Here is a 13,119-nt window from a genome sequence, read left to right as displayed (position 1 = left end):
CCTGCCTGTATATCCTGTGTGAGAGGTAGTCACAGCCCCGCCCCCTGCCTGTATATCCTGTGTGAGAGGTAGTCACAGCCCTGCCCCCTGCCTGTATATCCTGTGTGAGAGGTAGTCACAGCCCTGCCCCCTGCCTGCATATCTTGCACGCCACACAATTCTGTTCACATCAATACATGTGGCGCATGGTCCGACTCCATGCAGACCCCTTTATATGCAGAATTTGCACCTTATTTTCAGTGGAAAGGCAGAGAGAAATGTGGCACAAAAAGTGTAATAAATGTGCCCCATTGTCTGTATTTGTCACCCATGATCTGTACAGCGCAGCAGAAAATGATGGTGTTAGAACTGTAGATTTATTATTATTATTGTTGAAACCAGGAGCATTTATATGACTCAGCCTCTGATTTAAGATTTTGCTGAGACTTCCTGCTGGGAGAGGGGGGAGAGAGCTGCTGTTTGTGTAGCTTCTGCAGGATAGTTATGGGGCACGTGTATTTTTCTATGAGGTTTGTTCACCTACACCTTATGGTGACAGCCTGTGCAGGGGAGGGTTACGTGGTCTTTCTCCATTTCGTGGTCATTATTATTATGGATATATTTCTAATAAATATGTTCCATCGGTTCTCAATACTCAAGAGGTTCATTTATTCTTCCTAATAAATGGGGACAAACCAATAACCTCACAAAACAAGATGTCGCTGATAAATCTTCACGACCCCAACACAGAACACAACGCACAAAGCCAAAATCGCTCCTATGTGGCCAAAACATGGACGAGGGGGGGGTCCTAGGACAGAAGGGATGACGAGTAGAGGGGAGAATCACAAGAAAGTGCAACTTGTTTCCCTGTCAGACATAAGTTGGAGTAAGGTCCTCTTTAAAGTTTATGACCGCTCGCGTGTGGCTGTAATCCCGGGACCACCCGTGTAGGTGGTCTGCAGTCTCTGTGTCCGTGTTACAGCTGTCACTAGAGTCACACGTAGGTGGGGAACAGATATCACAGTACGGCCTGTGACAGTAACACAGGGTCTCCTCCGAGCTACTGGAGTCTGACTCGTAACTGAAGCTCTGGGCTCTAAGGGTCACTGTCCCGTGTGGAGCTGGGCCCGTGTGGTTCCAATGAACAGCATGGCCTGACCCCTTTGAAGACCCCAGTGGTTCTGACAAGCTGGTTACCCAAAGGCCCCCATTTTCTTGGTCATGTATCTCTGCGTTCTTCATTTGGACAGATGGATGATGATGGCGTTCAGGATTTGCTTCATCCAGCCTTGTGTCACCTGCGTCATCTCTTAGGGGATGTGACCCATTATACATGTCTCTGGTGCCGATAAGACAACGTGGTGGAGGAAATACGGCTCTGGAGTAATGTGCAGGGAGGACACTACGGCGGCCGTATCCTTGCCCTCTTCTTCTCCGTGTTATATAGGGAGATAGGCTGATGCAGACGTTGCTGAAGCCTTCAGTAGGGTGTGGTATGGCCTCACAATGGGCACTGTGGCTCGCACGTCTCTGCCTTCGGGGAGATCCTTGGCCACATCCAGACAGAGTCTCTACACTCAGTTCCTTGAGGATCTCCTGCAGCTTCTCGCTGCTGACGTAGTTCACTTTCCTTGACAATTGCTCCCAAGCATCAGATGGACCATCCACTGTTCTCCCAATGTTTTCCATATGGGATTTGGCAACAGTGTCGGCGAAGATGACACTTTTTGACGTTGCAGACGGGTCATTGTCTGCCTTTGGTTCAGGAGATGGAATGATGATGTCTAGGCAGTCGCCTCTTTCCTCTGTAGGTGGCTTGATGTTTATCACAGCGGCTTGGACAACCATAGTATGGTTAATGTCACCATCTGGATCAGCAGTGGAAGGTCTCCTGCTCACAGAAGTAGCGGTGGTCTCGTCTGTGGTGGTTCTGTGCTGATTGATGGTCAGTGTAGATGTGGATATGGCAGAGACCTTGGTAATCTCCACACTGCACTCGGACTTCAGGAGCTCCACCAGCTTCTCCTTGGCGTTGGTCACCTGCTCTTGGAGACTTTCTATCACTGCATTCTTCTGTAACATAAAACAGAAAGCGATATAGCACGTTACCAGTGTCTTAACGGGCTTAATGATGTCCCCTAATTGGGTCATCAGTATCGTGGGTCAGGATTTACTAAAAAAGAGCCACTTCCAGAATATATGAACCAGCAAATGTAGTACATGGATGGTCAGAACGGAGAAGAACAAAGAGTGTCATGGTAGGTGTCAGGCGTGTCCTCCTGACTGTGCTCGGCTCTTATGTAAGGTGTGATGCTGAGAATGTGTGGGACTCACCTCCGTCAGCAGCCGTCTCATGGAGGTGTTCTCTCCCAGCAGGTGGTAGATTTGCTCCTCGCTGTACATGGACCTCATACTCTTGCAGGGACTGTTGAAGTATTTGGCCATCTGCACGTTGCTCTGACTTGGCTCTTCTTCAAACTGCTTCCACTGCAAAAGCTGAGGAGACAAAGGTCTGTCACACAAATGCAGATGCTTAGTGTAAGAGCAATGGTGCATACCCCTTAAGGCCCAACAGTAGGTGTAGTGTGTAGCCTATTCATTTGGGCTGGAGGATTGCCCTATCCCCTGTGTAACTCTGGTGGTCTGGTGCCTCTGGGGAGTTATCTTGCCATATGGCATGGACCTTGGCTGCATCTCCCTCTGAAACTCCCATGTTTCTGGAAAATCCCTGGTTATAAAAAGACTCTTCCCATACACAAAAAGTCTGATTATTATGCGCACCAACCCTCTGGCTACTCTGTTCCAGTTTGTTGTGCACCTCTGCTCTGTGATCCTGATCTACTGTCTTTGTGTCACAACTCTGAATCCTTGCTGCCTGACCTAACCTTAGCCTGAGCCTGAGCAAGACTTTGCTTTGATCTCCGCCTGCCCTGACCTCGGCCTGGCTGACACTTATTTGCCTTGTCTGGACCTTCTACTGTCAATAGTGACCTTATGGCCCCGTCATAATGAAGTCTAGTGAGAAACCAGACAAGATCACTGGGATATCACCTTGGGAGAAGAGACCCTCACATACAAGCAGTAAAGTGGTCCCAATTCTCTCAAAAAAGTGAGTAGAGAGGTGGCTGCAGGGATCGGCTCTCTCCATAACTATCATGGTTGTATGTAATTTGCACAGGGATCACTCAGAGGCAACATTGGCGCTCTTTGGTGGTCCCGCCCCCTCATGAATACGTCGGACTGCTGTGTGCTTGATCCGGCGTTCGTATTGTACGGCGCTGCAGTGTCTGCTAGCATTATCGGAGGGTTCCCATAAAGCTAGCAGTTTCTCACTGCTAAAAATGGGGTAGTGATAGGAGCTTCTTTCTTTAGTAGTGCGTTTTTTTGGGGTGACAGGTCCTCTTTCACATATCCATTGTCTGTAACCAATGATATGCTGTTTTGTTATTGTAAAGCAAGCTGGAAGCTGACTGGAGAGTGCTGCCACCCTACTAGGGGAGTATATAACCCCTTGTGGGCGGGAGCACTTGGTTGAGTCCTGCATAGTCAGTTTGAGTAAGTAGAGGGGAGTGCAGCACCTGCCTGTGCTGCAGCAGCCAGTGTCACAATACCAGGAAGCAGAGGTGTCTCTTGCCACTGCCTGACACCTTGGGCAAGTCAGGAGACTAAGCCCCAGAGCAGAGGTCCACTGTCTGGACTCCGCTCCATCTACCAGCCCAGGCTGAAGATATTACTGGGCTGTGAGGTACCCTTCCTGTGGACCAGCTATCTCCTACCAGCTTTCAGCCTACTGAACCTCATCCTACAGACCCCTCAGGGGTTGCCCCAGGGAGAACCAATACCTCAGCCTCTCCCTCCATATCATTTCTTGTCAACACCACCTGCTGGAGAGCTGCCAGGCTGTAGGACAGTCCTCCGGTCCCCATACCAAGCACCGTGACCACAGCGTGCCCTAGGCTGCAACCGCCAGCCACTCCGGTATTCTGGGCCACGGCTGCCTTCAGGCCCCCAAGAAAAGGCCCCGTGGGGGATGTTGCACACCCATGTGATGAATGCCCCTTTATTGTCCAGCACCGTTTGTCCATATTTTTTATACTTTCCTGTTCTCTTTTATATTGCAGAGACGTCCGGAAAGCAGCTTCCCTGCGCACTACCCTACGACCACCCGAGGATACAAGGTGGGGGGGGGGGGAATCTGCACTATATCTATGGATATGATTACATTACATATCTCTCCAGAGGGGGGGGGGGGGTGGCTGGTACTGCACGCTGGCCACTTACAGGACATCACACAACACATGGGTCACCCCAGACAGGTCCTGGAAGGGCCCGGGGTCCTCAGTTATGTCCATATTGTATTGATATGGATGAGCTTTTCCTAATATATGTTTATATATTTCCTATCATGGGTTTATATATTAATATATAAACACATGATAGAAAGAATTGTCACATAGTACAATACACGCATTCATAACATCATGGGAGGAATATCAGGTGATACATCAGCAATGATGCCACATAGTATATAAGGGATCCACCTGGTGACCGGACATGATGGAGGCGCCCGTATCCCTCCCTCTATATGTATCGTACCATTTCATGTGTCACATGTGCTCGTCCTAATTAGTGATAATTGTTCCCATCTCCTGCATTATGTAGGTTTATATATCTATGCAGTCAGATACTTTATTATTTACAGGAACTTTCTACTGCTTCTGCTTCTATCCAGCGCTCGCTCCACTGGCAGGAATGTTATTATGGTGACAGATTACTACAGGATATCACAATATGTCTGGAGCTATGAGACGTATGGACCCGGACATCACAGCACCACACATCCCGTACAAGAATATAACTACTATAATACTGCCCCTATGTACAAGAATATAACTACTATAATACTGCCCCTATGTACAAGAATATAACTACTATAATACTGCCCCCTATGTACAAGAATATAACTACTATAATACTGCCTCCCATGTACAAGAATATAACTACTATAATACTGCCCCCTATGTACAGGAATATAACTACTATAATACTGCCTCCTATGTACAGGAATATAACTACTATAATACTGCCCCCTATGTACAAGAATATAACTGCTATAATACTGCCCCCTATGTACAGGAATATAACTACTATAATACTGCCCCCTATGTACAGGAATATAACTACTATAATACTGCTCCCTATGTACAGGAATATAACTACTATAATACTGCTCCCTATGTACAGGAATATAACTACTATAATACTGCACCCTATGTACAAGAATATAGCTACTATAATACTGCCCCCTATGTACAAGAATATAACTACTATAATACTGCCCCCTATGTACAGGAATATAACTACTATAATACTGCCCCCTATGTACAAGAATATAACTACTATAATACTGCCCCTATGTACAAGAATATAACTACTATAATACTGCCCCCTATGTACAGGAATATAACTACTATAATACTGCCCCCTATGTACAAGAATATAACTACTATAATACTGCTCCTATGTACAAGAATATAACTACTATAATACTGCCCCCTATGTACAGGAATATAACGACTATAATAATGTCCCCTATGTACAGGAATATAACTACTATAATACTGCCACCTATGTACAAGAATATAACTACTATAATACTGCCCCCATGTACAGGAATATAACTACTATAATACTGCCCCCTATGTACAGGAATATAACTACTATAATACTGCCCCCTATGTACAAGAATATAACTACTATAATACTGCCCCCTATGTACAGGAATATAACTACTATAATACTGCCCCCTATGTACAGGAATATAACTACTATAATACTGCTCCCTATGTACAGGAATATAACTACTATAATACTGCCCCCTATGTACAGGAATATAACTACTATAATACTGCCTCCTATGTACAGGAATATAACTACTATAATACTGCCCCCTATGTACAGGAATATAACTACTATAATACTGCTCCCTATGTACAGGAATATAACTACTATAATACTGCCCCCTATGTACAGGAATATAACTACTATAATACTGCCCCCTATGTACAGGAATATAACTACTATAATACTGCCCCCTATGTACAAGAATATAACTACTATAATACTGCCCCCTATGTACAAGAATATAACTACTATAATACTGCCTCCTATGTACAAGAATATAACTACTATAATACTGCCCCCTATGTACAGGAATATAACTACTATAATACTGCCCCCTATGTACAGGAATATAACTACTATAATACTGCCCCCTATGTACAGGAATATAACTACTATAATACTGCCCCCTATGTACAGGAATATAACTACTATAATACTGTCCCCTATGTACAAGAATATAACTACTATAATACTGCCCCCTATGTACAGGAATATAACTACTATAATACTGCCCCCTATGTACAGGAATATAACTACTATAATACTGCCCCCTATGTACAGGAATATAACTACTATAATACTGCCCCCTATGTACAAGAATATAACTACTATAATACTGCCTCCTATGTACAGGAATATAACTACTATAATACTGCTCCCTATGTACAGGAATATAACTACTATAATACTGTCTCCTATGTACAAGAATATAACTGCTATAATACTGCCCCCTATGTACAGGAATATAACTACTATAATACTGCCCCCTATGTACAGGAATATAACTGCTATAATACTGCCCCCTATGTACAGGAATATAACTACTATAATACTGCTCCCTATGTACAGGAATATAACTACTATAATACTATCTCCTATGTACAAGAATATAACTGCTATAATACTGCCCCCTATGTACAGGAATATAACTACTATAATACTGCCCCCTATGTACAGGAATATAACTGCTATAATACTGCCCCCTATGTACAGGAATATAACTACTATAATACTGCCCCATATGTACAAGAATATAACTACTATAATACTGCCCCCTATGTACAGGAATATAACTACTATAATACTGCCCCCTATGTACAGGAATATAACTACTATAATACTGCCTCCTATGTACAGGAATATAACTACTATAATACTGCCCCCTATGTACAGGGATATAACTACTATAATACTGCCCCCTATGTACAAGAATATAACTACTATAATACTGCCCCCTATGTACAAGAATATAACTACTATAATACTGCCCCCTATGTACAGGAATATAACTACTATAATACTGCCCCCTATGTACAGGAATATAACTACTATAATACTGCCTCCTATGTACAGGAATATAACTACTATAATACTGCCCCCTATGTACGGGGATATAACTACTATAATACTGCCCCCTATGTACAGGAATATAACTACTATAATACTGCCCCCCTATGTACAGGGATATAACTACTATAATACTGCCCCTATGTACAAGGATATAACTACTATAATACTGCCCCCTATGTACAAGAATATAACTACTATAATACTGCCCCCTATGTACAAGAATATAACTACTATAATACTGCCCCCTATGTACAAGAATATAACTACTATAATACTGCCCCCTATGTACAAGAATATAACTACTATAATACTGCCCTCTATGTACAAGAATATAACTACTATAATACTGCCCCCTATGTACAGGATATAACTACTATAATACTCCCCCCTATGTACAGGAATATAACTACTATAATACTGCCCCCTATGTACAAGAATATAACTACTATAATACTGCCCCCTATGTACAGGAATATAACTACTATAATACTGCCCCCTATGTACAAGAATATAACTACTATAATACTACCCCCTATGTACAATAATATAACTACTATAATACTGCCCCCTATGTACAGGAATATAACTACTATAATACTGCACCCTATGTACAAGAATATAACTACTATAATACTGCTCCTATGTACAAGAATATAACTACTATAATACTGCACCCTATGTACAAGAATATAACTACTATAATACTGCTCCTATGTACAAGAATATAACTACTATAATACTGCCCCCTATGTACAGGAATATAACTACTATAATACTGCCTCCTATGTACAAGAATATAACTACTATAATACTGCCCCCTATGTACAGGAATATAACTACTATAATACTGCCCCCCCTATGTACAAAAATATAACTACTATAATACTGCCCCCTATGTACAATAATATAACTACTATAATACTGCCCCCTATGTACAGGAATATAACTACTATAATACTGCCCCCTATGTACAGGAATATAACTACTATAATACTGCCCCCTATGTACAGGAATATAACTACTATAATACTGCCCCCTATGTACAGGAATATAACTACTATAATACTGACCCCTATGTACAGGAATATAACTACTATAATACTGCTCCCTATGTACAGGAATATAACTACTATAATACTGCCCCCTATGTACAGGAATATAACTACTATAATACTGCCCCCTATGTACAAGAATATAACTACTATAATACTGCCCCCTATGTACAAGAATATAACTACTATAATACTGCTCCCTATGTACAGGAATATAACTACTATAATACTGCCCCCTATGTACAAGAATATAACTACTATAATACTGCCCCCTATGTACAGGAATATAACTACTATTATACTGCCCCCTATGTACAAGAATATAACTACTATAATACTTCCTCCTATGTACAGGAATATAACTACTATAATACTGCCCCCTATGTACAGGAATATAACTACTATAATACTGCCCCCTATGTACAGGAATATAACTACTATAATACTGCCCCCTATGTACAGGAATATAACTCCTATAATACTGCCCCCTATGTACAGGAATATAACTACTATAATACTGCCTCCTATGTACAGGAATATAACTACTATAATACTGCCCCCTATGTACAAGAATATAACTACTATAATACTGCCCCCTATGTACAGGAATATAACTACTATAATACTACCCCCTATGTACAGGAATATAACTACTATAATACTGCCCCCTATGTACAAGAATATAACTACTATAATACTGCCCCCTATGTACAAGAATATAACTACTATAATACTGCCCCCTATGTACAGGAATATAACTACTATAATACTGCCTCCTATGTACAGGAATATAACTACTATAATACTGCCCCCTATGTACAGGAATATAACTACTATAATACTGCCCCCTATGTACAGTGATATAACTACTATAATACTGCCTCCTATGTACAGGGATATAACTACTATAATACTGCCCCCTATGTACAGGAATATAACTACTATAATAGAGAACTGAAGAAAACAAAGTGTGTGGGCTCCAGCAACATGGAAGTGTGCGACTCCGTAGGTAGTATAAAAAATCCAAAAAGGTTTATTTCAACACGGTAAAATGCTTGCACATAGCAAGGGAGACAAACATGGATACACCAAGAAGCGTGACATGTGAACAGAGCTTGCGGTAACGCGTTTCGGACCGTAGCCAACTAGTCCTTACTCATACCTAGCTCAGGTAATCTGTTGCAGGTTTAAATAGCACCATGTGGTGGACCTGGAACAGGTTTCCGGTGATGTCACTGCCAACGCCCCCTGCACAACCATAGGATAGACCTAAGAGGTAAGCAAGGGGAGGAGAAGAAGGGGAGGGGAGAGGGGAAAGGAAAAAAGAAAAGAAAAGGGAAAAAGGGGGAGGGGAAAGAGAAAAGGGGAGGAAAGGGAAGGATATAGCAGTATAGATATAAAGGTGAACTGTACATTAATAAAAATACATGAGATCCTGTTTAGAGTTCAAGCCTTTAGGAATGCGGGTGTCTAGATCCAGAATCCAGAATGCTTCCCTGAGAAAAAGCGCCTTTTTCCAATCACCTCCTCTTTTCGGTTTTGAGACTTGTTCTATGGCTGTTACACGCATACCATGCATGGATCCAGAATGGACTTCCTTATAGTGTTTCGAAATGCCTGATAGGTTTCGAGTACTGGCTATTGTACGGTGGTTCGCTCCTGTAATATGTTCACTTATACGATCTTTAAGTTTTCTGGCAGTACAGCCAACATATTGTAGGGAGCAAAGTGAACAATTTATAAGATAAATGACATTGGTGGTTTCACAGTTCATGTGCGATTGTATGTTGTAGTGTCGACCTGTACTCATGGACGTGAAAGAAGTAGTTTTGTGTATGTATTTGCATAGATTACATCGGCTGCCCCCACAGCAATAGCTGCCTTTGGTTTGAAGCCAATGACGTGGGGAGGGTTTATCTGAAAAGGTGTTAGGGGATAGAAGGTTACCCAAAGTTTGAGCTCTAGTAGATACAAAGGAAACACCATGCTGTAGGATACTTCTCAAAGTGGTTTCGTGTTCCAAAATGGGAAGATGTTTTTTGATAATATCAGTAATTTTGTGAAACTGATTGTTATATTTGGTCCACCACATGGTGCTATTTAAACCTGCAACAGATTACCTGAGCTAGGTATGAGTAAGGACTAGTTGGCTACGGTCCGAAACGCGTTACCGCAAGCTCTGTTCACATGTCACGCTTCTTGGTGTATCCATGTTTGTCTCCCTTGCTATGTGCAAGCATTTTACCGTGTTGAAATAAACCTTTTTGGATTTTTTATACTACCTACGGAGTCGCACACTTCCATGTTGCTGGAGCCCACACACTTTGTTTTCTTCAGTTCTCTATTTCGCCCGAGTGGCGGTCCCAAGTCCGGATTGGATCTAGGCTCCCGTGCAACCTGTCGTTCCTTGGCCACAGAAGGACCACTATAGGGGTGAGCGGATTTTCTAACATTTTCTCTTGTGCGATAACTACTATAATACTGCCCCCTATGTACAGGAATATAACTACTATAATACTGCCTCCTATGTACAGGGATATAACTACTATAATACTGCCCCCTATGTACAGGAATATAACTACTATAATACTGCCCCCTATGTACAAGAATATAACTACTATAATACTGCCCCCTATGTACAGGAATATAACTACTATAATACTGCCCCCTATGTACAGGAATATAACTACTATAATACTGCTCCCTATGTACAAGAATATAACTACTATAATACTGCCCCCTATGTACAAGAATATAACTACTATAATACTGCCCCCTATGTACAGGAATATAACTACTATAATACTGCCCCCTATGTACAGGAATATAACTACTATAATACTGCCCCCTATGTACAAGAATATAACTACTATAATACTGCCCCCTATGTACAGGAATATAACTACTATAATACTGCCCCTATGTACAAGAATATAACTACTATAATACTGCCCCCTATGTACAGGAATATAACTACTATAATACTGCCCCCTATGTACAGGAATATAACTACTATAATACTGCCCCCTATGTACAGGAATATAACTACTATAATACTGCCCCCTATGTACAGGAATATAACTACTATAATACTGCCCCCTATGTACAAGAATATAACTACTATAATACTGCTCCCTATGTACAGGAATATAACTACTATAATACTGCCCCCTATGTACAAGAATATAACTACTATAATACTGCCCCTATGTACAAGAATATAACTACTATAATACTGCCCCCTATGTACAAGAATATAACTACTATAATACTGCCCCCTATGTACAGGAATATAACTACTATAATACTGCCCCCTATGTACAGGAATATAACTACTATAATACTGCCCCCTATGTACAAGAACATAACTACTATAATACTGCCCTCCTATGTACAGGAATATAACTACTATAATACTGCCCCCTATGTACAAGAATATAACTACTATAATACTGCCCCCTATGTACAGGATATAACTACTATAATACTGCCCCCTATGTACAAGAATATAACTACTATAATACTGCCCCCTATGTACAGGAATATAACTACTATAATACTGCCCCCTATGTACAGGAATATAACTACTATAATACTGCCCCCTATGTACAAGAATATAACTACTATAATACTGCCCCCTATGTACAGGAACATAACTACTATAATACTGCCCCCTATGTACAGGAATATAACTACTATAATACTGCCCCCTATGTACAGGAATATAACTACTATAATACTGCCCCCTATGTACAGGAATATAACTACTATAATACTGCCCCCTATGTACAGGAATATAACTACTATAATACTGCCCTCTATGTACAAGAATATAACTACTATAATACTGCCCCCTATGTACAGGAATATAACTACTATAATACTGCCCCCTATGTACAAGAATATAACTACTATAATACTGCCTCCTATGTACAGGAATATAACTACTATAATACTGCTCCCTATGTACAGGAATATAACTACTATAATACTGTCTCCTATGTACAAGAATATAACTGCTATAATACTGCCCCCTATGTACAGGAATATAACTACTATAATACTGACCCCTATGTACAGGAATATAACTACTATAATACTGCCCCTATGTACAGGGATATAACTACTATAATACTGCCCCCTATGTACAGGAATATAACTACTATAATACTGCCCCATATGTACAAGAATATAACTACTATAATACTGCCCCCTATGTACAGGAGTATAACTACTATAATACTGCCCCCTATGTACAGGAATATAACTACTATAATACTGCCCCATATGTACAGGAATATAACTACTATAATACTGCCCCCTATGTACAGGAATATAACTACTATAATACTGCCCCCCTATGTACAGGGATATAACTACTATAATACTGCCCCTATGTACAAGGATATAACTACTATAATACTGCCCCCTATGTACAAGAATATAACTACTATAATACTGCCCCCTATGTACAAGAATATAACTACTATAATACTGCCCCCATGTACAAGGATATAACTACTATAATACTGCCTCCTATGTACAGGAATATGACTACTATAATACTGCCCCCTATGTACAGGAATATAACTACTATAATACTGCCTCCTATGTACAAGAATATAACTGCTATAATACTGCCCCCTATGTACAGGATATAACTACTATAATACTCCCCCCTATGTACAGGAATATAACTACTATAATACTGCCCCCTATGTACAAGAATATAACTACTATAATACTGCCCCTATGTACAAGAATATAACTACTATAATACTGCCTCCTATGTACAGGAATATGACTACTATAATACTGCCCCCTATGTACA

At 40.9% G+C, this 13,119-nt stretch overlaps 1 protein-coding gene across 2 annotated transcripts in view; it reads right to left on the bottom strand.

Moving 5' to 3' along the window:
- Positions 1 to 657: 657 nt before the first annotated feature.
- Positions 658 to 13,119, bottom strand: part of GPR156 (G protein-coupled receptor 156) — a 76,286-nt gene continuing 63,824 nt past the window's right edge. For both annotated transcript variants that reach the window (XM_072133283.1, XM_072133282.1), the window contains exons 9-10: positions 2,317 to 2,478; positions 658 to 2,055 (exon numbers count right to left, since the gene is read on the bottom strand). In XM_072133283.1, coding sequence (XP_071989384.1) covers positions 853 to 2,055; positions 2,317 to 2,478 — 1,365 coding nt within the window. In that variant the 3' untranslated portion in view covers positions 658 to 852. The remainder of the gene's footprint in view (positions 2,056 to 2,316; positions 2,479 to 13,119) is intronic.

This window comes from Engystomops pustulosus, chromosome 2 (genome assembly GCF_040894005.1).
Source record: "Engystomops pustulosus chromosome 2, aEngPut4.maternal, whole genome shotgun sequence".
Lineage (NCBI taxonomy): Eukaryota > Metazoa > Chordata > Amphibia > Anura > Leptodactylidae > Engystomops > Engystomops pustulosus.
Note: the sequence above shows the minus strand (reverse complement) of the source record. Positions and strands in the feature narration are given on the sequence as shown.